Raw genomic sequence first — 25,659 nt, forward strand, 5'->3', positions numbered from 1 at the left:
AGGACAGTCTCTCAGTCTCTCTCTTTATTGAACTGGTTCCTGTCTTTTCTCTGAGACAGATGTTGTTTATTTATTCCCATTATTATCTGTAAAACACCAAAATAATTTCTTACCACAATGCAGGTCAGCAAGAGGTAGAACAGAAAAAATAATTATCTATAATGTACATTATTATACATTTGAAGAAACGTTTAAAATTATAAAGAAATATTATTTTTAATTTCTTTACTCAAGTTAATTTTTTTATTGATGCTCAGTATGGGAAAATGCAAGTAAGGAAATTGAACTGTTTTTTGACATCATAAAAAATTGAACAACTATTGCATTGCAACCTTTGCATTTTTGTAACTTCACTCAATAAATAAATCCAGGATTACTAATAGGAAACAAATGTTCATTTGCTAAACGGAGCAAAGCCTTCATTTTATCCAAACTAGTTCAGCAATGAAGTCTAACTGGAGCCTGATGCCCCTACCTAAAAAAATAAAATAAAAATCTCCAGATGGGTTACTGATCCATTCCTTTACAAAACCAAGTTCTGGGATTTGTACATTAAAAATATGTAACAATTAAAATCCCTTTCATATGTTAATGTCAGAATATTTCACCAATGACATGCTGCAGCATACAAATAAATTGAAATTATCAGAATGGAAGTTTAAATTATCAAACATCAAACATTTGAATGTAAAGCATCTAAAACCTCATAATCTGCTTTCTTTCGTAAACTAGATTTATAAGAGGCAGATGCAGTCTTGTGACGAGGAAAAAGACAGAAGCTGGAGACTGGAGAAAAAGCTCGAAACCAACTTCAACGCTTTTTGAGTGGAAAACAGGAGGGAAATGAGGACCGGCAGGAAAAAATAACTTTCCACTCAAGGAAAAATATTTTTTTTCTTCTTTTATGTTGTCTGTCAGACAGAACAGTGTCTTCCACAGTTGCCTGTAGGAGATTCATAAACTATCTCACTTGTACAGTCCCTTTTACTAATCATGAGTTCCTCTTATTTCATTGTGCTCATTGACTGTTTGCATTTTTGTATAATATTAAAGGAAATGTCAAAAAGAGTCTTTAAATTCCCTACATCTAAGTTCATGTTGTGAGACAACAGTCTTTTGCGCACAGTTATCATATAAATTGACATCTATTTTAGCTTGTAACTAAAAACATTCTGAAACAGTTTACTATGTTTATGATTGCCCTCCCTGCTTTAGAACATAACACTGATGCATTAAAACTAAACTTTTTTCTTTTTTAGGTTTTGTATATAAAACATGTAATTCATATGTCAAAAAAAAAAAGCTTCTGCTGTTCATTCTTAAAATAAATTGTATTAGAAAAAATACTGAGCTAAAATAAAACGATGAAAGCTGTATTTTAACAAAAAATAAATTTGAGGCAATGTGAGCTTTAGACTTAATTAAAACTTTTATAAAAATCTATTCAACTCATTTTGGTATACCACCCATTTAGCCTCCATGTTCTACCTAAAACCTGCTTTGATTTGTTTTTTAGTGAGCCTTCCCTCATATCCTCCTCTTTTCCACTCACTCCACCTTCTCTATCCTCACTTCATCCCCAACTCCTCCAAGGCTACAAGGAGCCTAACTGGTACACAGCTCCCCTGACAGCAACTTCTGAGAAATCTCTTAGAGTCAAGCCCAAGCGGCACAATTAGAGGAAGTTTTCCATTACATAATTATCAAGATTATTGCTTAAAGCACTTGTAAACAAGATGCTGAAATGATTTGCAGGAAGAAGTGCTGCAAAAAGTGTGCATTCTTGCACACACAAAAAAATGTCTTTTTTTCCCATATCTCTCCAGCTCATTAAGTTATTTTTTTCCTGCTTATTGTAATGTGTATTATGATTCAATTAACTTTTCAAAAGAAACTCCTTCAATCTCAGGATTTGTCTCCCAGAGAGGTGGACAAGAGTTAACTGTCACAGTCCTCAGACAGTGTTATAATAAAGTCAGGAGGTGTATTATCTTGTCTAAATGTGTTTTGTGTATGTTAATTGCCAGTGTTGCAGCAGTTTATCAGAATATTTTCCTATTTTTACAATTGGAGCATTTTTCCTGAAAATGTGCTTTCAATGCCAATATGACACAAAACTGTCAGCAGTTCCTCGTTTATAAAGACACAAAAAACCTTATTCCGCCTGGAATGGGCAGGTTGCAACACCCAATGATTACAGGCCCAGAACATCCCTCATGCCCAGAAAGGAACAATCAAAGGTAATCTACTGGGTCAAGCAAAGCGGATGTTGGTCTGACTGTTGCTGGCAAATGCAGTGAAAGCTTTGAAAGCATCACACAAGGTGTCATTCTGTGACAGATATTCTTTCAGCTCATCATCCACTCCTTTCTCTGAGTTTCTCCATTCGTGAATTTCATTTACATTTTAAGGAGACTCTCAGCTGGGTGGGTTTTTCTGAAAAACTATTGGCATCAGATGACCAAGTCATTCAAGAGGAAGTTTGTAAACAGCAGCAAGCGATGCAGTAATTGGAAAAAAAATGCTTTTTATGACTGCAGAATCAAATTTTTTTGTCATTTAAGGATTTATACTTAAACTATCTCCTAAAAATCGACCAATCATTTATATAATATTAACTTTATTAAAACAGGAGTTTTCCCGACTAATTTGATCATTTTAGAACAAAAATAGTTCAATTTAAATATAATCCAACCCTGTAAAGCCATCCATATCAAAGAATTAATAGAAAATTCAAATTATTGGGAAATATGTTGTTTCTTAAACCTTTTGATGAAATACACACAAAAATATTGTAATATTATTTATGTAATAAGATATAGATAGTATCAATTATGATACTAGATGCATAAATATTAACACAAGCATTCAGAAAAAAAATAGCACCTTATTAATCCACTGTTTCAAATTTAAACCACAAACTCTTAACATGGTGGATCTTTGATATAAATAATTCATTAGCTATAAATTTTGCTTTTTAAATACAGGGAGTCATCATTAAAAAACAACAACAATAGATTAGTTATACGTAACATAAAGTTTTGAAAATCAGCAAAACCTTTCCAGCCAAAAGTTTTTTTTAAGATTTGACGGAAGCAAAAGTTTTGAAATGAGCAGAAAAAAAGCCTGTTTACTGCCCCAAGTGAAATAGTAATGGGCAAAGTTTGGAACAAGCTAATGAGATTGAGGTCTCATTAATGCATGCATCAAATACAATATGATTGGTGAAATAGAGTTAAAACAAACATTCTGATTAAAAGAATTGAACTCAAAAGGGTCAGAGAAAAGAATTTTAGACATACCTACATTATCTAGGTAAAAAAAAAACAACGACAGAAAACAGACCCACCGGAAATGTAATTTGTTATTTTAATCGTAATTCCCTTACCCTTCCCCTTAAAGGAAAGCACAGGAAGCACACAACTGAGAGACCAGCCCTCAGATTTAGTCAGTTTAGTCTGTAATTAAGATATATATATATATATATACTATGTATACTATAGAAACTGAAGCCTGTGTGTCTCGGAAAATACTACAAAATAAAAGTCACCTTTTGTTTGCTAAGCATGGGTACTACACTGAAAATCCTTAGATGTAATCTGCTGGGGATTTATGTAGGCCATTAGATTGAAATAATCTGGCCTAATTTGAAGTTTTTGGATTGAATTGGATTAATCATAATAGATAAATCTCTGTTAATTTCAGCACTTTGTGTAGCGCTTTGTAACAGATTCAGATATAAATTGGTGCCACACAAATAGTCTTAATTGAATTACAGTAAATGAGTGAATTGTAAAAAACTTATTGGGGAAACAACAAAAATGTAGTTTAAGTTTTTGGGTTTATGAAGCCCAACAGGAAATGCAGTCCAGTAAGTTAGGTCAAAAAAACATTGAGCAGAACTTGATTTTTGTGATAAATTTTTCAAATACTAATGCCTGCTGATTTGAACACTTACAGCTGGAGTGGTTAGTCTGTAAAGTGTGAGTTCCTAAAAATGTATAAGTAATACCCTACATCAGTGGTCCACGACCTTTTTCAGGCCACAGAACAATTTAATGTCAGACACTATTTTCATAGGCCAACCTGTACTGGGCTTAAATGGGCATCGGCAATATATCTATATCTATAGAGAGAGATATAGAGATAGATAGATATAAAGAGAGACAGAAAGAGAGAGATGGATGGGCGGATAGAGAGAGAGAGAGAGAGATAGATGGATATTTTTTTCTTTTTTTTAGCCTTCAGTTTTCCTTTTGAGGGTAACATTTGTCTTCATCTTCTGTCAATCATCAGATTTTAAAACATTCGATTTTGTATAGGAATCATTAAATGTGATTTTCCCGCAACCCATAACAGTCAAAGTGGAAGCTAAAAAAGAAAAAAAATCAGACGCCAGGTTCACCCTCGTCTGACTTTTTAAGTGCGACCAAAAAAAAACTTCAACAACCAAAACAGTTGCTAAAACTGGTATTTTTGAAGTGTAATAGATGTAAATCCACTGAAAAACTTTATTAGCAGCAACCTTGTAGGATGCAGCCAGTTAGTGATTTTCAATGCATTATGGTGTGTGGGAACAACCGTCACAATAAATCTATATTTTTGAGTAAAGATTCCTGTTTTTTCTTAAATCCAGCTTTCTATTTGTACTGCTCTTTGTAAAAAGAAAATTTCCAAAATTGGTTTTTGTTTAATTTGCTAGCTTGGAAGTTTTGACTTAGTGATTGGCGCTGCCGCTTTAAGAAAGTGGTGGATGAATTTTTGACACGTGAACGAGCAACTTGACATGCATCAAGAATAAGTCAGATGTGGTGGAGAGAAACCATTCATTTAACAAAAATAAAACTTCCTTCAGAATCAGTTTGAAACAGACAAAAAGTTGGATATGTTTTTTGTTCTTTGGAAGCCCATTACCAACTGTTAAACAGACACCATTATCGGCCAACAGCCTGGGGTTTGGGATCACTACCCTACACTACTTAGTTAAAATTAAAAATGTGTTTCTTTAATTTTGTAATGAGTTACTCAGTAATCGCCATGTATCCACATGATTACCTTACTTTAGCAATGGTCAATTTCTTAATCTTTATTTTAGTTGGTCTATTTTCCGGTTCTGCTTTAGTTGACTGAGAAATATTTTACCAATTAAGACTTTTGACATGACTCTAGTACTCATTAAAAACAGCTGCTTGCTATTCAGATTTTGTAAAGATGCCTCTCTGACATCACTCTCTGCTACAACTGTCTCAGCACTTTCTTGATCTGCACCTAAAACCAGCCTGAGCCAGCAGATGCTGTAAATGACTCAAGTCTGGCTCATCAGTCCATCTACATGCGCTCCCTTCCTATAATTGGTAGAACTCAGCAAAAGGAAGGAAAAGGCAGCTGCTAGAGGTGAAACCAGGTTTCTTTACACCGTGAGACCTCCTTTGAACCCCATCATTGTTCTGACATCAGAACAGTGAGAAGAAAAAAACAAAAAAGTTCTCTGGTTGTTCTGCTGGTTCAGCCTTCTTGCAGCACAAAACAATCTGTCAAACAAAACCAAGTGGGGAACTTTTTAAATAGTGTTCTGCAAAAAAACTCTAAAAGTTTAATTAATGCTTGGTTCTTATTGTTCCCTTCTGACATGCCAATATCTCTTTGGGATATTTGCTGGGAAGCAATAATTATCACATAGAAATATTTATGCATGGAGTGTTAAATAAATCTTGCTGTTTTATGAAATGAATAAAGCCTGTAAATTAGAACATTGACAGTATAGAAGTAAATTCTACTTTGTGATGTTGCAGCTCAGATTCGGTTTTCTTTACAGGTCTGGACTTTGGACAGCCAATAGGACCTACAGCCTTACATTCTTGGTTTAAAATATCAATTTCATAAGATTGCATTTGCAAGTTTTCAATCAAATTATATATTTTCAGGACTTTTTATTTATTGCTGCAAATATCCTGCTTTTACCTATCATTTTTGCCTTAGTTTTCAATAGAATATTATGGATTATTTTCCAAGTGGGTGAGCACTGGTGGTGTCTAACCCCTGGCAAGTCTGAATTTATATTATTCTTTTGAGAAATGAAAGGGACACATCCATTCCTTTTAACTTTTTGTGTAAGCCAACGAGACAAAGTCCTTCAAATCCTTCATTAAAGAGTATATTTAGAAATTGAAACCAATTTAATTTATGTTTTATCTTGTTAAGAAAGTACATGACATTGTGTGCATCATCTCCTTTAATGACCCATTCCTATGAAAATGGCGTTTTTGGTGTTTTTAACATGTTTTTGTGGCAGTTTTCTGATGATGGAGAACATATATTGAGAAATTGAAGCTCAAAATTGCATGTCTGAGTATTCTTTATTCTTTATTCTCAGGAGTAGATGAAAAAAAAGAATTTGGAAAAAGATTGTATCTGTAATGTAGAAAATATGTTGCTCCATGCTGATGCATTCATAGTGGACGACTATATGCATAAATTGCTTTGTTTTCATTTTCTGACGACTCATATAACTCAAAACTGTATGGGTGGATAGCTCTAATATTGCTCGCCATTTTTGCTGCACGGGTAATGTTAGGTTGGGGATGTAAGGGGCTGTAAAGTAATGGGGCAGATTGAAAGCACCAAGGATGGAAAGAGAATGGGGTTACCCCTTGTCAACAGTCCTGTCCACAACTCAAAAGCAAATTTCTAATGAACTACTGCCGCTCTGCAGAAACTATGTCCTAGAAAACAGCTGTTTTTTGTTGTTTGTTTGTTTGTTTTGGCTACAGACGGCATAAATATATTTAAAAGACCACTGGGAACACTTTGGAAATGGTTCAAAGGATGATCAGAGTGGGTCTTTAAAGCTTTCTAGTCTGAAGGCCTGTTCACACCGGGACGAATTTCGCCGGCGATTTTCGCCGACGTTTAACGCCTCGTGACTAAACAAAGGGCACCAACGAGAGTGTGCACACCGACGCGAAAAAACGCCACGCGTTAAAGCGTCAAAAAAAAAAAACGCCTCGGGTTCGTTTTTTTTTTTCGACGCGTCGCGTCGAAATCTACTCGACCAATGAGAACGGCGCTTTTGCTCACGTGTCTGGAGCTTCTGAAGTTACAGTAAAACACAACTTGGGGGCGCTCAAACACAAAACTGCCTTGCTGAGCACACATACCAGCGAAGAAGATAGACGCCAAGTAGCGTCTACACAGCCGCGAAGCAATAATGACGGACATTCTAAAACATCCCCGAACCAAGTACCAGTTGGAGCTACTGGTGCTTGAAATATTCATGTTTTCTTTGTTTGATTCTGACAAGCGTGTAAATACTTGCTCTCTTCTTCTGAGTGAAAAGCGACTTTAAGAAGCGTAAAGTTGCGCAGCGCCACCTTGTGTACAGGAGTATTTCTGTTTTACATTAAGCGCCATCTAATGTCAGGGAATGAAATTGCATGTTCACTCCACTCATCGTCAGCGAAAATCGCCTGGGTGTGAACACAAAAAACGTGGCGAAAAACGCTGGCGAATAACGCCTGGCGAATATTCGTCCCGGTGTGTACGGGCCTTAATGCTATAGCCCCAACCAACACTTATAGATTCTTGTCACATTCACATGTGACAGCCTCCTTAAAGCCCCCAAATTAAAATGATTATCACATCAAGCATGGATAATTGTGCAGCACAAACCTAAACATATCCATTCTTGATATTTTAGCGTATCTTAACTCTAACCAAGAATTTGGAAATGACATTTCTCAGTGTTAAAATTGTCAAAAGACAAAATTAACAAAAAAAAATCCCAGGTAAATTGGCAAACAAGGACGCAGCAAAGTACACTACAAACCATTGATGTATAAGAGAACTGGACTAAGTGAGTCATCCCCCCTCACGTTTCAAATAGGAAGCACCATTGCTTCCTGATCTATGGCAAGTACTGTCGCCATTACCATACGATGACTCAAAACAACTCGGACCAATTACTGTCGATTGGTTTCAAAATGGCGGTAGGATGTTGCCTCATTTCGTGAGAGCTGGAGGTAAGGCATTTCCTATGGGTAACGTCACACCTCAATTCGTCCATCGTCTTTACAGTCAATGGGAAGTACCTGCTGGGTCCAAGAAGCCTAAATTCCATAGACCTCTACTGAGAGGTAAAAAGCTATTACACAGTCATTCTTTTTGTTAGAATATCCATCTTTGCTCCGATACCTTTTTTTTAACATGTTCTTGCTAATCGTAGTTTTTTTCTTTTTTTCTTTATTGCGAGCTATCGAAGCTATAAACCGGCCAATCAGATGCCTCAGTAAAAGCATGTGGTGCCTGCTGGCCCTCACCGTAAACATTCAAAATGTTTGAATGACAGATTTTCCCGAGCCCACTTTCAATGGAAGGGGTGTGGACTTCAAACCAGCTCACTCCTGATTGGCGACAGTTGTTGCCATAGAAGCATTGACTCACACCAACTTGGACCAGTCACTGCTTATTAATCCTGTTTTGTTCTTAATGTCCGTAACGCAGAAAAATGGCAACTGAATTTGTTTCATTTTGCTACAGCGGAAGCTTTGCTTTGCTTTTATTTCCTTTTTCTGCTTTTATTTCCCACATTTAACATCTTCAGTGTTTTTGGCTAAATGAATACCTACAGGGTTGTTTTATAACGTATGCAGCAGACAGACAGATAAATAGAGAGAAAGCATATGTAATGAACACCTGCCACTGCTAATCAGCATATTTATGTGGCCAAAACCCATTCAGCACTTTCCATCAACCATATGGCAGGTTGTGTACAGTCCATTTCATGCTACGTAATTAAACTTTTGCACCTTCATTAAAATTCTGCTTGCGAGCACAGCCTGAAGAGTGACACCAGCAAATGTCATGTTTCCTCCCAACCATTTTCATATCCTCAGACTCTACACAGGCTGCCAGTTGTGGTGGAGGCTTACCTTCATTCATGAGACAAAACTTGTTTTACCTCCAAATTATGAAGCATTACCTGACAAATTGTTTCCAGCTGCAACATGACTACAGAAGCTACAGCGTGCTAATAATTTACCCGAGGTGAACTGTTCTGCAGCTCCATGTGGATGTCTGCTAAAGGATCCCACACTTGCAAAAACAAAAACTCAAATTTTTGGCAATTGGAGTAATAAATGACAACTAATAGCTGATTAAAATATGGTGACATCCATTGAGTAGATATGATTGTTTTAAGCTTGAATATTTTCTAACAATAGTGAAAAAACAAAAAATGAATTGAGTGTGTATAAGCGCAACATCTACCTGCACACCTCCAACTTTAAAATAAAATTATGGTCAAATGAGAAAAATAGATTTCGCTTGAATATTGTTTTTTTTTAACCCACTAAATGCATTAAAAAAAGAAAACTCAAATAGAATAGAAATAGAATAGAAATAAGGTGATGGGCAATTCTATATCTAAGCTTGTCTGCTCCGTTTGTCCTTTCAGCTGGTGAGTGAGCAACAAGAGAGCCGGCCACTTCTCAGCCCTTCCATAGATGATTTCCTCTGTGAGACCAAATGTGATGGAGTTTCCCGACCAGTGACGTCCAACACAGCTGGTATGTTTCTGACCTGCAGCTTAAACTTGAGAATATTTTTTTACACCTTTTAATTGGCTGTTGAGTATTTGTTGTAAATTAATTGAGGAAAAGCCCATTTTGGGCTGCAAAGTGGTGCAGTGGTTAACACTCTGGCTTCATGGTGAGAAGGCCTTGGTTCAAATCTTGGCTGGGACCTTTCTTAACATCTCCCACAGACCAAAAACATGCAGCTTAGGTCAACAGGTGAATCTATATTGTTCTTGGGTGTGAATGTGAGTGTGTGGCTATGTGGAAAGACTTGTATGGGATTCCATTTATGCCAAAAGTATGTTTTTGTCTCAACGATCTATGTCTTTGGTTCATTATCTACTGTTTATGTCTTCTGTCTTCATTAAATCATCCTAATGAACACAGTTAAACTTTTTAAACAATTTCTTATTTTCTACTTCCAACCTGTAAAGAAAAGGGAGAGTTTTTTCTCTTTCTTACCCTTTGGGTCCTTGGTGATGTCAGTATTGTTACAATGTAATTGATGATGATGAAATATTTTAGAAGACTTTTACATAATGCTATTACCAGATTTTTTAAAGCTGTTCTTCAAAAAACTTTTAAAACTTCAACTTCAACAAAAATTATATTTTCCATGTTCTGTGGCAGCAAACTTTGATACAGTTTTGAGCGCAGTCAGCACCAGGCTTGACAAAGAAAAGAACTGTCCCACAGAAGATCTCTAATGACAAAGTACAGAAAACCACCTACAACCATACTAAAGAGTTCTCTGATGACATAGGGAAACAACCCTGGCAACGGTTACCAAGGACTTTTCTGTCGACAACACCTAATGACGTACGGAAATGAGAAGATCAAACCACAAGTACAAAGTTTTATATGGAAAACAAGCACAAACATCACAAAGCAATCATCAAAGGTAGCATGGACATGCTTGAGATATTTCTTAGTCGTATATAAACATGAACAATGTTCAATAAACTTGTTCAGTAGACATTGGACAGTGGACCATAGACAGAAACAATGAACCAAAGACAGACAGTGGACATAAAAAGATTTTTGGCACAAATGGAAGACCATAGAACTGGCGACCTGTGTAGGGTGTACTCCACCTCAAATAGTAGCAAGGACAGGCTCCAGCAGCCCCATGAACCTTAAAGGGATTCAGTGAGTTTGGAGGACAGACGAATAGATGATTTTTAAACTACATCCTACTGAAAACAAACCCATTGATGCCTGATTTTTTTTTTAATATGGATAAAAAATGCAAATATGGAAAAAAATTGCTTATGTTTTGCTTTCAAATAAGCAAGATTAAGTTAGATTTAGAGCAGAGGCAGTTTGATCGATGTCACAGGGTTAAAATTATACAAGACAATGTTTTCAGTCTTGTTCCTTTTGAGTAGTTAAAGAGATCTAAGAGCAGAAACTTTAATCAATTGGGAAATAAAATAAACTGCATATGGAGCTGATGTTATTCTTCATTTGAATTTCATCTACATATCCTCAGGAGATGAAAAATGAAGAGGCCAAACTAATAATTTGTTTCAAACTTGCCTTTTAAAATGTGCATTTGTATACAGCCCACGTTCACAACAACCTTTTTAACTTTGCAAAATAAATGAGCTAAACTTACTTCAACAGATGCCAAATGCCATCTTTCTTTCCACATGGATGGAGACCTGATCAATGAGCTTCACCGTCATTTTCATAACACTTGGCAGAACCTAACTGCAGTCAACATGTGTCTTCTGTGAACTTCCCACCCACTGGGCTGAATCATGAATAAGAGCGAAATAACGGGGGAAACCCCTGCTGCCTGTGCTGACAGTGTCTGTCAGCACAGACACTGCCTGAACACAACTTCTCATAAAAATAAGTTAAATGGAAAATGTTTTTACAAAATGTTTTGTTCTTGCTTAATATTTGGATGAAAATGAGCTGTTTTCTCTGTTCACACTCCAAAAAAAAATCCTAAAAATTCTGATTCAGTGTTTAGAAACTGTAGAAACATTTAACTGAAGCAATATTTTTCCCTTGGTGAAAAGAACGTCTGAATTCCTCCCTAAAAGCTGGATAGTTGGATCCTCTCTAAGGCTGCTTGTCTGAGTCATGGGACTGAGACTCCACATGCAGCTGTTTTGTCATTGTTTTAGCATGGTTGAAAGTCCCCCTATAGTTTATTTGGATTATAACAGTTTACATCTAGAATTTTGTGGTTTATGATGACATTCAATAACTAGAACCCTTGATTGCATAAGGGAACTAGACTGAATCCGACTGGCTCAAGAAGCCAAAATCATACAATCAGTTTTGTTCTGCTACAATTTTTAACATGCTCCTGCTAATCCTTTTTTTTATTATCTTTTTTTTTTCCTTTTTCTTTTTTTTTTTAACTTGTTCTGTCCAACAACTGAGCAAACAGATTAGAGCTGAAGGCCTTTTGTGTTGGATAGGTTTTACTATTACAAAAAGAGGTTATACAGTATATGTTCGGATAGCCAGAGTGTAAATTTGTATAAACCCCTTTTTGTTTTTATTTGTTTTTTATTTATTTGTTTCATTTAGTGTGTGTGGGGAGGGAGAGGGGAAGAATATGGGGGGGGGGGATAAAAGGAAGAGAGTAGGAGAAAGTGGAGGATACAAGCGCTGATTTGAATAAGTTATTATTTTAAGCTGTGTATAATTATACCAGATCTGCTGAAAAGACAAATTTTACATCCAAAGGTGACACGAAGATGAGCAGAATATATCTGTCCATTGATACACTGTGGGTTAGAAGGAGGGATGAAACAGAGAGGGAGCAGTGTGCACGTGGGGGTGGAGATACATGCATGCTGCCGAAGTGAACCCTGTATTCATAAGGGGAACCAGATCCTTCCCAGCCCGCCTACCCACCCAGCCAGGCACGGAGGGGGCCCCCCCACTGTGCAAGGAGGGCCCAACGCAGGGCCCCGCCCCAGAAGAGTGCCAACAGCCCCAGAGGAGAACCTCATCACTACCCAGGAGTTCTGGGCATCCCCCCGCCCCAACCCCAGGTACGAGCCAGGACCCCCCAAGGGAGACCCGCCCCGCGCTCCAGGCAGCCACCCATCCTGCCCATGGTTAGTTCAGGAAGGAGCAAAGCAGGGGCCATCCGCCCCCGCCCAGGAGGAGGGCACCCAGGAGAAGAGGGGGTCCACAAGAGGTGTTGTAAACATGGCCCGACCAGGTTCGCCCACAGTTGGAAATTCGGCGAGGCCCAGAGCTCAGGGGCAAGGACCAGAACCCATACCACAGGGACTCGGACACCCCCCAGCCCAGTTGGGATGTTATCCCCGGTTCTTGGACTTGCCAGAGAGCTCAGGGATCCCTCTCCCTGCGTGGAGAGAGGGCCGCCGGGCCCAGGAAGACAGCACCCAGGGAACACGGCCGCCGTTGCCAAGGGCCCAGTACCCCCTACCAGGGATGGGGTAAGGGACAGATGGTCCAAGGTCCCACCTTGTGAAATGCGTGTGTGAGGGCGTGTGTGTGCATGTGTGGGTTTGTTTATGTTGGAATGCATATTTTGAGGAGTGAAGGGTGTGTGTACTAAGGGGGTGCAGTGAGAGGACATCTCCTGATTACTCACAGTGATGTCCCATCACCCTCCCCACCAAGGGGCCCTAAATGTCTACGGTGCAGTTAAAATTGGCAGGTAGGGCGCTAAAGGACATCTGCTGCTTGCTGGCAGTGATGTCCAAGCAACCCCCTTACCAAGGGCCCTACATGTCTAATGTGCAAATAAAACTGAGGGAGGGGGCCTATTCCATACAGCCACCATCGGAGGGGGACCACTGCCAAGTAGCTCCTCCCTCCAAGGTGCAACGCAGACTACACCAAACAGAGGCATGGAAAACTAAATGATAAATGATGATCAAGAATAGAGAAGAGAGGAAGGGTAGAAGTAGATGAGAAAAGAGGACAGAACCCCAGTGCACCATAGTTACCCCAGCTTCAACTTCTAGCAGCCTTTTAAAACAAATAGTTATTGTTATTAAGTTTAATTTAAACACATTAACATTAAGTTAAATAATCTCTGAATACAAGCTAGTCTGATAATAAGCCTGTCCAAAGAGGAATGTTTTCAGTCTAACTTTGAATGTAGAAACTGAATCGGCCTCTTACATGAGCTGGGAGCTTATTCCATAAAACAGGGGCTTGGTGGACATTTTTGCAGCTAGCAGGTGTGTTGATAACATTTGAGTGTGTGTGAGGACAGGCCCCGCCCTTTTTGTACTACATTTGAACCTTACCGTAATGATAACAACCAGTAAACTTGTTGCTTTATGCTGCTTCATGGTCTTATCCCCCACCCCCTCCTATTATCACCCTCTTAGCCCCCCCCCCCCCCCCCCCCTCTCTAACGTCCCTCTCTCTTCTTCCCTTCTTTCCTTTTCCGTCCAGTCCAACACCAAAGATTTTCAAACATGGTTGAAATGAATAAAGTTTGGCCTCAATTACAAAAGGGGTTTATTCAGTCATGCCTTTGTTTTGTCTGAAGATTAATAACCCCTATTGTTAAAGTAAAATATGTCCAACACAAGAGGCCTTCAGCTCTCATCTGCCTGCCCAGCTGTTGGACAGGAGAAGTTAAAAAAAATAAAAAAGGATTAAAAATGCAACCAACTGTCAATGTGTTCCCACAAGTTGTTTAATAGTATTTTCATAAGAATATGTGACAGTAACATTTTTTTTTTTAGCTATAAGTGTAATAATTTGAGACTTGACTTTGATTTGTCAGAAACGTTGGATTCGACTTGTAATTGAATGCAAAGACTTGCACAGGATGGATGGACTTGTAAGCATCTCTGATGCATTGACTCACTCATCCATATATCCTCAAAGCTTTTAAGGCTCAAATATTTGTCAGTTCAGCACAGAGTCTCGCGTTTATGGTAGAAGAGTGAACCACAGTTTACTATGAAGAGCAACATTTATCAGTCACTTGCTGTAATTGCCAAAAATATGTCTTAATTTTTAATCTGAAAAGTAAAACATTTACTTTATCACTTCATTGCATTACATTATGGGTCCTTGATGAATAATTGTTTAACACAAATTAGGCATCTCCTGTGTATCGACAAGTAAAAGTCTGGGTACAGCTGATTTTCAAAAGCCTCTCCTTAAAAAAAGTCTGCCCAGGGGAACAAAAATAGTACATGTTGTCAAAAAATAATAAATAAATGAAGGACATTCCTAAAACAAATATTACAGACCACAATCATGAAATCTTAAAGATGACCCTGTTGAAGAATTCCTCAGAAGGTAGTTTCTATTGGTGCATATGATGTGGAGCAAAACCACAATGTTGCTTAAAAGCATGTGGCGCTCTCTGCTTTTAATCTGAAGCATTCTAGCATACTGATTTAGGAATTTGAAGTGTATGTCTTTGAGTTTTCAGTACTGTCTGGTCCTCACTTACTCCTTATTTCATTTCTAATAGAATGTACTGTCTAGAATGTGAGTAACAAGACATCTTCTAAATGTTAAGGCTAGACAGACAGGACGAAACGTAGGAGCCAGAAGATACTCAAAGAAAGTAGATCCAATATATTTAATAATTAAAAGTACAACCAACCTGTCCAGAAACCAAAGCAGCAATTTAAAAACGAATTGAAATCTAACCAAAGACACAGATCCAATCATATTTTGATCTATTGTAAAAACATTCACAATGGTCGTTTAATTATGATCATGTCTTTTTTTAGCCAAAAAATCTGAAATCTGCCTCAGAGTTGTGGGCGGGATCATTGGTATGGAGCAAGCCTGCCACCATTTCCCATCATCTCTTTGTGTACACTCTCTCCTGCTAGCTGAAAGCCCCTTATACCCCATTAGCAGTGCAACAAAATTGGCGACTAATATTGGACTATGCAGCCGTTCAGTTTTGATTGAGATTGTCTGCAAATGGATGCATCGGTATAGAGCGAAGCAAGGAGCTTGTGGCCCGCCAATTGTAGCACCTACCTCACTGCTACAAGCTTCTGAATTTTGTTGTCTTCACCAGTTTCGTGATTTGAAAGACATTGTTGTGACTAAAAAAATGTTGTTGACTGAATAGAATCCAAATTTGGCTGTGGTATGAACAATTCAGACTTAACTTAGAATTTAGCTGAATTACTATCGCCATGTACTGCAACATCAGGGTGAAAATGAAAAACAAACTTCCAAAAACACTTATTTCCCATATCTCCCCCAAAATCCTATTATGTCAAGGAGGTGCAGAGTGACAAACACTTATGACATCTGTGCCTTTTCATGTCGAGCCTGTGCTCCTTTCATTGACGTGGAAACTGTTCATTCAAACACCCTCATGAGAGTGCTTCCTTTGATTTGCAATTGTGGATGTCATCTGAAGTGCACAACGCATAGAAGATGAACATATTCTCTTATCATGATGAGTTTCAGTCAACAAACGCTCAGTTGGTTTTCCTGAAGCAGCAGCACGCCAATTATGTCGAAAAGTGCTTGCAGGTTTGAGCGTTCCCAGTCCAAGAAACACAGCAAGGGTCCCTGGAGATGAGTGATCGACTATATGATTTTGTGAGTAATCAGTGTATAATTGAACTGTTTTATCAGAGTTCCAGCACTTAACCTACATTTTCCTGCAACATGTTGTTTTAATACCCATTAAATTCCAGCAAACAAACAGAATTTTTAAAGATTTTTTAAAAACTGGTCATGTTAGATACACTGACAGGATAGTCTTTACCTTCGAGCAACACACTTAAAGATATTAACCTCTAAGGATATTTGTTGTTTTTTATATGAAACTGATACTTAAACTATAGATTGAGGTTTATATTGGCTATTAGGAACGAACATTCCAAAAATACAAAAGCAATTAAGTAAAGCAAGTGTTACTACAGACATAGGTCTGTGAAGACTTTCAATTTAATGCAGTTATGGCCTTTTAATTCCAGTTGCTCTGGAACAGAGCAGAACAGAACATAGCTAGAATCACATAACATCCTTGTAGTTTTTTGCTCAAATGTATGAAAAGCAGTTGCTGACCGTGCATTACACACCTGGGCCTTTAGTAGTGCAACGTTTGAATCACTCAACCCGTCATTATAAAATTTTAAGCCTCTAAATAAACGGTAAACAAATCTCATCAACTACAGCCTGCAAAAAACATTGAAAACAACCACATAAATATGAAATATTATGCATTATGATATTTATCATTTCATTCATCAAAAAATGTGATTATTTGAAAACAAAATCATTTCGATCATCCTGTCATGTAGATTTTCGCACTTCAGTTCCCTCAAGAAGTCCTTTTCTATTGCCATCAAGCCCAGTGCTGAGAGTCGAGTCTGTCCAGTTGTCTTTCTGTGTAGGTTTTCATTCGCTTTAGAGCCGAAAAAGTCCGCTCGACAAACGCAATGGACACAGGGATGGTCACCAGCAAACACACAAATCTGTACGACTGTTTCATGATCTCACACATGATCTCACTCTCCACTGGCTGCCAGTTCATTTGAAAAGTAATTTTTAGGAATTTAGTTTTTACTTTTAGAGCTCTGCATGGTCAAGCTCCTAAAATCTTCTGATGCTTTTGGATCATCAGGTTTGATTGAGGTTTGTGAGGCTTTTAAAACCCACCTGAAGACATTTTTATGTCAGCAGACTTTTAGCTATGTGTAGGTTTATGTTGGCAAGATTTTGTAATGTATTAGTTTTATATTTAACACATTTTTTCTTGTTTTATCCTACTTTTATAAAGTTTATGACCCAGTTGTTAAACACTTGACATTTGTTCTGGGAAAAGAGACCAATAAACTTTGCTTTGCTTTCTTGGACTTGATTTATTGCACAGAGCTTGCTAATCAAATCAAATCAAACTCTATAAAAAGCAATTTTCATGCACAGCTCAAAGTGCTTAAGAACATTAAGATATTTTATTGTTATACTTTTCATAAACAGAGTCATACTGCATATTAACTTTGTATTAGATAAACAGTGTATTTATGCTGGATTTGTCATTACAGTAAGTATCTGCAATGACCTCTTCTTTAATCTGTCTGCAGTTTTGTCTTCAACACTGGATCTGCTGGATCTCAGCGAACCTGGTGAAAGGAAGAACAGCAAAGACAGGAATAGCCTCTTGTCTTCCCGGTGTGACGGGCAGAAGAACAATTCACACAAGAAAAAGACGGATGAGACGGAGCTGATTCAGGTGGAGGTGGAACAAACAGGATCAAGCATGCGAACCACAGAGAGGCGATCGCTGGATTCAGGTGTTTCACCAATTTCTTTCTAATGAAACAACATAATCATAATAATAACAATATTAGCAGGTATTAGCCACACTATAATTACAGGTTAAGCCATTCATCTTAATGGTTTTGTCAGGTAAAATCTTTTCTAAACCCAGTTTTTATGCTCTCCCACCTCATACTTCACTCCATTCTCCAGGAACTGACTGACACAAATGTAAAAAAAAAAACTGTGCCAGCTATATGACTGAGAACAGCAGTGTCTAATTACAAAGATTCAGCCCCTGCATCTTTAAATATAACCATTTTGATTTGATTATTTAACCACTTATGCCTACTGATGCAAATATGCATCAAACCACTTCAGCTCAAATTACGTTAATTTAGCATCTACTTAAACACTTTTTGCTTCTGCATTGGTTATTAAGGTGTAAGTGTTTTGTAGATGACTTTTGTCAAAAGTTAGAGCTCTGTCTCCCCCTTTGGTCACCAGCAGGATCCGTCTCCAGAGTTTAAGTGCACTTCATCTCCCAGCAACCCATGCTACAGTTTCTGGATCCCACACCCCTGACTTTCATTTGCAATCACTCACAGTATAGTTAAGCACTGGACTGAGCCTCACTCAGTGTGAAGGATTGTTTGTGCCACTCTGCATGCACGAGACTCAAGAACTCTCTCTTCCCTCTGCCATCAGACTCCTTAACAGCTGACAGGAGTCTGAAACAACAAACTGCACCTTTGCACATGCTCATTGTTCGCTACTGTTATTATCACATTTGCACATTTGCACTTTTAGAATTGCTACTCGACATCTTATGTTTTTATGTATATGTTGTGTGTGAATTGTTTCAGTTTCCTCTATACTTTTTGGCATTCGGAGCAAACAGCGAAGAAAGAATTTCATTGTGCAGGGAAACCTGTTTCTTTACTGTGCACATGATAATAAACCCTTTGAATCTTTGAATCTTACCGAGCGTTGTAATCTGGTATTCCGATCTTCTGATATCCTGACACTTGTTTTGTCTCTGACTCCGTTTGCCTGACGCCTACCTCGAATATCGCCTGGATCGTGACTCCTGTTTCTTCCCTGATGCTCTCATGACCGTTGCTATGCTCGACCCCTTCCTGCCTGACCCTGATTTAGCTTTGTGGACTTAGAACTGTGCAAATAAACCTGCTGCATTTGGAACCAGACGTCTGCCCCTTCTTGTGACAACTTTCCTGGCATCACTGTCAGAACTTCTTGTGTTTTTGTGGACCGTCTTTCTAACTTTTAATGAAGAAATTATCATAATTATTTCCACTAGTTTTGTATTTTCTCAAAATACCTACTCCAGTAGCACCGTTTTCTTTTAGTGTCATAAAGCACTTTAATTTGTCATCCAGCTGCCTCTACAATTTGCTCCTCATTTAACCCTTGTGCTATCCTAGGCACTTTAACATTGGGAGTTGGGTCATCTAGACCCACTAGACTGTGCGCTGAACCTTTTTTCTTCAATGATTTGTGATCTTCACTGGTGTCCATGGATTACATGAAATCTTTCCACCTTTATCCACCTTTGTCATGGTAGGGAGAACACGTCAATGTAAGGGTGGGGTCATCTAAGATAGCACAAGGGTTAAACCCAAATTAAAAAGTCTATTCCTTTAACTTTGTTTTTCATGAAATACATAAAGCATTACATTAACCAAAAAAAACGCATTTCAGTATGTATGTTTAAAGTTCAGGTTTATGTTTTTTTTTTAATGTAGAGATCCAAAAAAGAAACATTTTCATTCCATGTTTCAATTTTGTAAATCTGGATTTTTCTCTATCATTCATCGTTGTTTCTTTCTTTTGTCACATTATTGTCACCAGTTGGATCATTAGATAAATGGGAAGAGCTGAATCCCATCCCTGAGAAAAATGGCAACAGAAAGTGGAAGTTGGAAAGACGGCGTTCCTCTAAAAATTCCTCTAATGAGTTTCTTTGGTAAGTTCTGACCTTTTATAGAAACCATTTATTTTCATATTATTTGTTATTTTCATCAGTAAAATATTTCTACCAACAGGCTTTGTGTACAACATTTTGTTGTTTTTCTAAAGTACCATTTCTCAGCTTCTTCTCACTCCAGATCTTAAATTATCTTAGTTTATTTCAGTTTATGGTTTTGGCTCAAGGCCCCCCAATGTGCTGTTTCATACTTTAAGTTTCCTGAGATTTTTTTTGTATGGTTTTATTGGACAAAAGACAATTTTCTATTTCCCCAATGCTGCCATTTCATTCCGAAATTCAAAATACAGTGTAAAGATGCAAAAACTGGCATAAAACATTTATCCACAAAATATACCTGTTGAAGTATTTATCAGTAAAGCAGAGCGGAGAAACGATTGGTTCCACTGCAAGTCAATGAATTAGCATTCTATTTTATTTATTTATTTATTTTTCAATTTGTTTATCATCTCAAAGGGAGCTCTATTCCCACTGGTGAACACTTAAAACATATATAAATAACTTTTACGCAATTTAAAAAATATATAACATATATAAGCAATAACATTTTTTACAATTTAGGCTACAAGAACATATTTGAACTTGTAATGAATCACCATTTCATTTATTTTTTGTTCTTTATAGATGGAAATTTTGAAAAAGTCAAAACATGCATCTTTACAGAAATTTGTTTTTATCATGTACATTCAGGCCAATTCCAAATTCTTCCCCCACTGCTTCTCCCTACCCCTCCAATTGTAGGGGCGTTTAATCCGTCTTTTTAGGGCTAACCCTCGCAAGGGTGTTCCGCCTCGCGCTGCTCCTTGGAGAAGCGCTTTTCTTCACATGGGTGTGCTCTGATGCACAGAGGTTTACATTTAGATGGAGGTAAAGATTTTTTGTTGTAGCATGACCTTTTTAAAGTTGTAAAACTATTTTCCGAGCACTAGCAGCTCTACACTAACGCAGCTGACTGTTGATGACGTTATCAAGTGGGAAAAACGTCCAAATTCAAAGACATTATTTTTCCATAACTCTCCATTTGGAGGACTTAATGTAGGGCTAGGGGAAGAATTCGGATTGATTTTTATTGTTTTATGGATAATTTGATGCATTGTATTGTAAGAAAACGTTTCTGTCCTCTCCATAAGGTCCATAGATTGCAAAACCCAAATAGACTCATCAAATAAGAACACCTTGGAAGCGAATGCCAAAGTCGAGCCAGAGTCCGCCCTTGCATCACAAGTAAGTGTTGTTTGTAACAGTATCAGGAGCCGGTAATCCTGGCGTGATCTCTGTCTGCACTTGAAGTCTTTTAAAGTGCAAGAATACATATCTCAAATATGTTTTTCAAGCACTGTGATCAATGGTACCCTAATTATATTAACTCCATTACACTATGACTATAACACCCGCATGTTAATGCTGTCTGAATACTCAAGTTTGTATACCCTGTTGTGTTGTTGTTAACCCACCGTTTTGTCCTAATGCCTACAATTCTTCCATTTCAGCTCAACAGGCAGTATATTAGTGGAAGACATGTAAGCCTCCCTATGCATCCTTTCATATAAGAATGAAAGATTTATACACTTACACCAGCTCAACAGTATCACATCTCACTGATTTTTGTTTCAAATATATAAAAATATTTTCTGCTGAAACCAGAAGACTTAAAGCCCCAAAATGTATCATTTGTGGTGCTTCAAAATTCAAGTTTGAAGTATTTTTCTGCTTTGGTAATGCATATTTGTTGCTCTGCAATTTCGTTTTATTTTAACAAGAACAAACTTAATAAGTAATGGATCTCACCATCCAATATAAGTGTTCATCACCTTTTCATCATTCTAATTTATTATAGATTCTAGATTGAAAGATCACCATCCAAAATGGCAGACAAACACAGGACTTGTCTGTTTCCCCAGCGAGTTAAATAATAACTTGACGACATGTGGCTTATACCACACACAAACACACACCAACACAAAATGCATGCAAAGAGGAGACATGTCTTGCATGATATTTTCATACTGTCGACTAACAGAAACTGGAGTAAAACTTTAAACTTTAAAGGAAAAATCCACCCCAATGATCTGGTAAATTCTCATACCTGACAGAAATGCTACTTACAACTACTTAAAATTTTTATAAATAAAATGTGACCAAAAATTTAGTGGGGTACCATTAGGTAAGATTGAAGGCTATTTTTTAAAAGGTATTATTTAAATCATGACTTTATTAAGACTACGGTAACATGCCACCGCTAGGCGACCTGAGTGCAAGTTTTTCAGCAAAATCGGCAGGCGACAGTAGTATTTTTACACATTGGTCAGTGTTTTTACCCGGGCACATTTGGAGGTTGCGCGGTGGCAGTCCAGCGGCAGGCCGGTGGCAAGAAAACAGCATCGCGATAACTGACTGCAGGGTCTCCAAGGTCACCAAAATCATCTTTTGACTGGCCGATTTCAGACTGCCACCCTCCAGCCCACCCCCACCCCATGCCCCCATGCTGCCATACCACTGCCACCGTTCAGTTGTTAGAAATCGTATGGGGACAGTGTGGGCACTCGACGAGGGATGTTGACATGTTGACATTAATCTGGCGATCCCTGCCACTGTGGGCCCTGCTTTTAGATGGGGAGACGGCATTGATGCTACACAAAACTCATGGCATTCATAGCACCCAGGGATTTTGAGACCTGGGTATTCAAAAGTTGTGGTTGATGCAGAGAAGAATATAAAGAAAACTGAACATTGTGCTTACTGCGCTACTCATAGAAGAAGAGTAACACACAAAAGAAGGGCGAAAAAGAAGAAGTTGTTGGGTGAGGCCGTGGTTGCGGTGCAGTGTTGCTCGGACAGTGTATAGACTGTTTATATTCCACTGTTGCCACCGATACTGGGGGGGTGGCAACTGGTGGCTTCTAATATTTACTGCTGTTATGTTAGATCACCAGAAAAGGAAAGGCATAAGAGATCAATCTCTACTTTAAAGGCCTATTATTGATTTATTGAGCTAAAGCCCGATTCAGATTGATTAATCAGCCCTATGTGTGAATGTAGCATAAGCCCTAAAATGGGTGAAAAGTTTTAGTGGTGCTGCCATAGTTGGTGACTAAAATAGTTGCTTTGATGCAAGGTTTGATTTTCTCTATTAATCTTTTCTTTTAATCTTATTTCAAGTGTCCTTGGGCAAGACACTTCACCCTCCTTGCCTCCAGTGTGGCTCCACTGGTGTGTGAATGCGCATGAATGATCCTGGTGATGGTCAGAGGGGCTGTAGGCGCGAACTGGCAGCCACGCCTCTGTCAGTCTGCCCCAGGGCAGCTGTGGCTACAACCGTAGCTTACCATCACCAAGTATGAATGAGGAGTGAATGAATGATGGACACAATGTAAGCGCTTTGGGTGTCTTGAAAAGCGCAGATAAATCCAATCCATTATTATTATTATTATTATTATTTTGTAATATCCATTATTTTAAAACATTAAATAATTCTGGATTGTAGAAAAGTTCAGGGGTTTCTTTCTTAATAAATACAATTTTCATCAAAAAAAAAATCACAGAGTTTAAGATTTCTTTTTCCTCCTTTTCCTTTTTTTTTACCTCAGGAGTGCATTTGCTTCCCCAGCAGACTTTAAGCATTGGACAATAACTAAGTATTACTATGTACGTACTATTATATTCCAGTCTTTCCTCTTGGATAACAAAAATTTAAAAAATCTCAACTCTAAAGTTACATAAGTCAAAATAATAAATCACCAACAATCAGGGTTGGGATCAACTTTAAAAATCTTCCTGAAAAGCTTCCATAATGAACACTATGATATTTAGTAGAAATCCAAAGGAATTGCTGGAAAAAAAACACAATTTATAAATAAACATTTTTGAAATGGAATGTTTGGGTGGATTTCTCCTTAAAATATAAAAAGTCTGTGGACAGCATCCCAAAACGAGAAAAAGGAGAGAATAAAAAACACTAAAAGCACCAAATGCATTAAATGTTGCAAGATTTGCATCTAACCCTGCATGCATTTTTATTTTATTTTTAAACAAATGTGAGCGCCTGTGGTAAATTGAGGCAATATCTTCCATCTTTTCAGGACCAAATGTGATGTAAATTAATTTTTGAAGCATGATACACATTAATAACAGGAAATCGGTACAGGTAATAGCTTGGCTAACTGCCAAGCAGAGACAGTAACAAACAGAGGATCCTTTGCCTCTGTGATGGGTTTCCTAGTACTAAAAACACAACAATTCTATTGCTGCATGTAAAGGTGCTCAGAAAAAGCCCAGACTCAGGTGAAAAGGAAACTTGGACACAGCAGATCAGCAGCATGCTGTTCAGATGAGAAGCGGGGCTTGCTGGGATTGGGGTAGTGCTTACTGAAGTGATTTTGCCATCCTTCCTGAGCATGTCAAAAGGCTTCAATCGACCTGAGAAAGCAGAGCTGGCTGACCCTGCACACTCTCCCTGCCCGCCTCTTCTTCAAGTGGTGTATGTGTGTCTGATTTGTTGTAGAATGTGAATGTGTGCATTAAGTACAGGTGCATATATTGTGCTTTCTTTTTTTTTACACTGCATGAATGTTCATACTATTAAATGCATGTGTGTGTGACAGGCTCGCCTGACGAAGGAGCACCGCTGGGGGAGCACCCTGCTTTCCAGACATCAGTCACTGGAGGAAGAGTTTGAGCGTGCCAAGGCCGCCGTTGAGGTAAGACGAGTGCAGCTTCGTAAGAAGCCCCCCACATCTGCAGCCTGTCAAACGATGCCCATCTCCACTGCTGATTTCTAATGAGACTTGACAAGAAAGGCCAAGAAGGATTTCAGTCTCCAACAGGTGAAGTTTGCATTAACCATTAAATGTCCTTGTTGAGAATAACTTCTGTAAATATCAGAGTGGTCATTAATGATAATGACACAATTTAGTAACTTTTTCTGACCTTAAATCAGTTTAAACAAGAAGGAACCAATAAAGATTCATCTTTCATGAAATGTAAAAGCAATCTTTAAAAATTGTAATAATAAGAAATAGATTTTTTGCAGCGGATGAAACCCGGTTTTGTAAAAGCAGTTCATTGTCAGCTCAGTCGGCCTTTTTTGTCATTTTGTTCAGATTCTGTCTTTCAGTTTGCTTTGATGCTACAGAATAAATGACACCTTGCACCACAGACTTTCAGAAAATATGCAACAAGCTGAATGGCCAATGCTGTTTGAGAAAATAACGGGGCTTTTTTCTGTGGTTCCACATAAACTTATGAACTGATATTATCTAATCATGAATACTTTGTCATTGTCACATTTAGGGGAGACCAGGGTTGCTTGTCACAGTTGAACTTCTATGGGGACAACCAACCGCACACCCTGTGGGATCAGTATTCCTGATGGTTTTTACTTCTTGTTACAATGACTTCTAAAAGTTAAATAAATATATATCTAAAGCCAAGACCTCAAGCTTTCATTTAATGTAGAAGTTACTGATGAAAGACTTTTTAAAGATGAGCAATGCTAAGAAAATCTTGTGACAATCAATGCCAGTCTCCCCTACAACAAAATTTGTTCTCAGGTCAGTGAATCATTCATGAAAAAAAGAAAGAAAAAAGTAGATCATTTGCAGTTAATAAATAAAAATTGCATCACTTGGTTTGATTTACAGGTAAGAAATAAAAGTGCTTCTAAAATTGGTCCAGGTTATTTTACTGCCAAACAGCAGCCAGCAAAAAGAAGAAAAAAGACCTAAGGCAATTCTTTGTGTCTGGATGTGGGAGTGAACTGACAGTAAGCAGTATTTAAGATCCATACTGAGATGAGACTATAGACGTGGACGCTGAGGGTCAAGGAAAGGTTCAATGCCTGTGTAGGTGAGCTTCCTACTGAGCTGAAAA

General features: G+C 38.0%; 1 protein-coding gene across 3 annotated transcripts in view; it reads left to right on the top strand.

Moving 5' to 3' along the window:
* Positions 1 to 25,659, top strand: part of pex5l (peroxisomal biogenesis factor 5 like) — a 94,726-nt gene that overhangs the window by 39,147 nt on the left and 29,920 nt on the right. For 2 of the 3 annotated variants that reach the window (XM_023954138.1, XM_023954140.1), the window contains 6 exons: positions 9,452 to 9,563; positions 17,609 to 17,818; positions 19,656 to 19,770; positions 20,922 to 21,015; positions 21,282 to 21,311; positions 24,393 to 24,488. In XM_023954138.1, coding sequence (XP_023809906.1) covers positions 9,452 to 9,563; positions 17,609 to 17,818; positions 19,656 to 19,770; positions 20,922 to 21,015; positions 21,282 to 21,311; positions 24,393 to 24,488 — 657 coding nt within the window. The remainder of the gene's footprint in view (positions 1 to 9,451; positions 9,564 to 17,608; positions 17,819 to 19,655; positions 19,771 to 20,921; positions 21,016 to 21,281; positions 21,312 to 24,392; positions 24,489 to 25,659) is intronic. The other variant, XM_023954139.1, reaches the window with a different exon arrangement.

The sequence above is a fragment of the Oryzias latipes genome, chromosome 4 (genome assembly GCF_002234675.1).
Source record: "Oryzias latipes chromosome 4, ASM223467v1".
Classification (NCBI taxonomy): Eukaryota; Metazoa; Chordata; class Actinopteri; order Beloniformes; family Adrianichthyidae; genus Oryzias; species Oryzias latipes.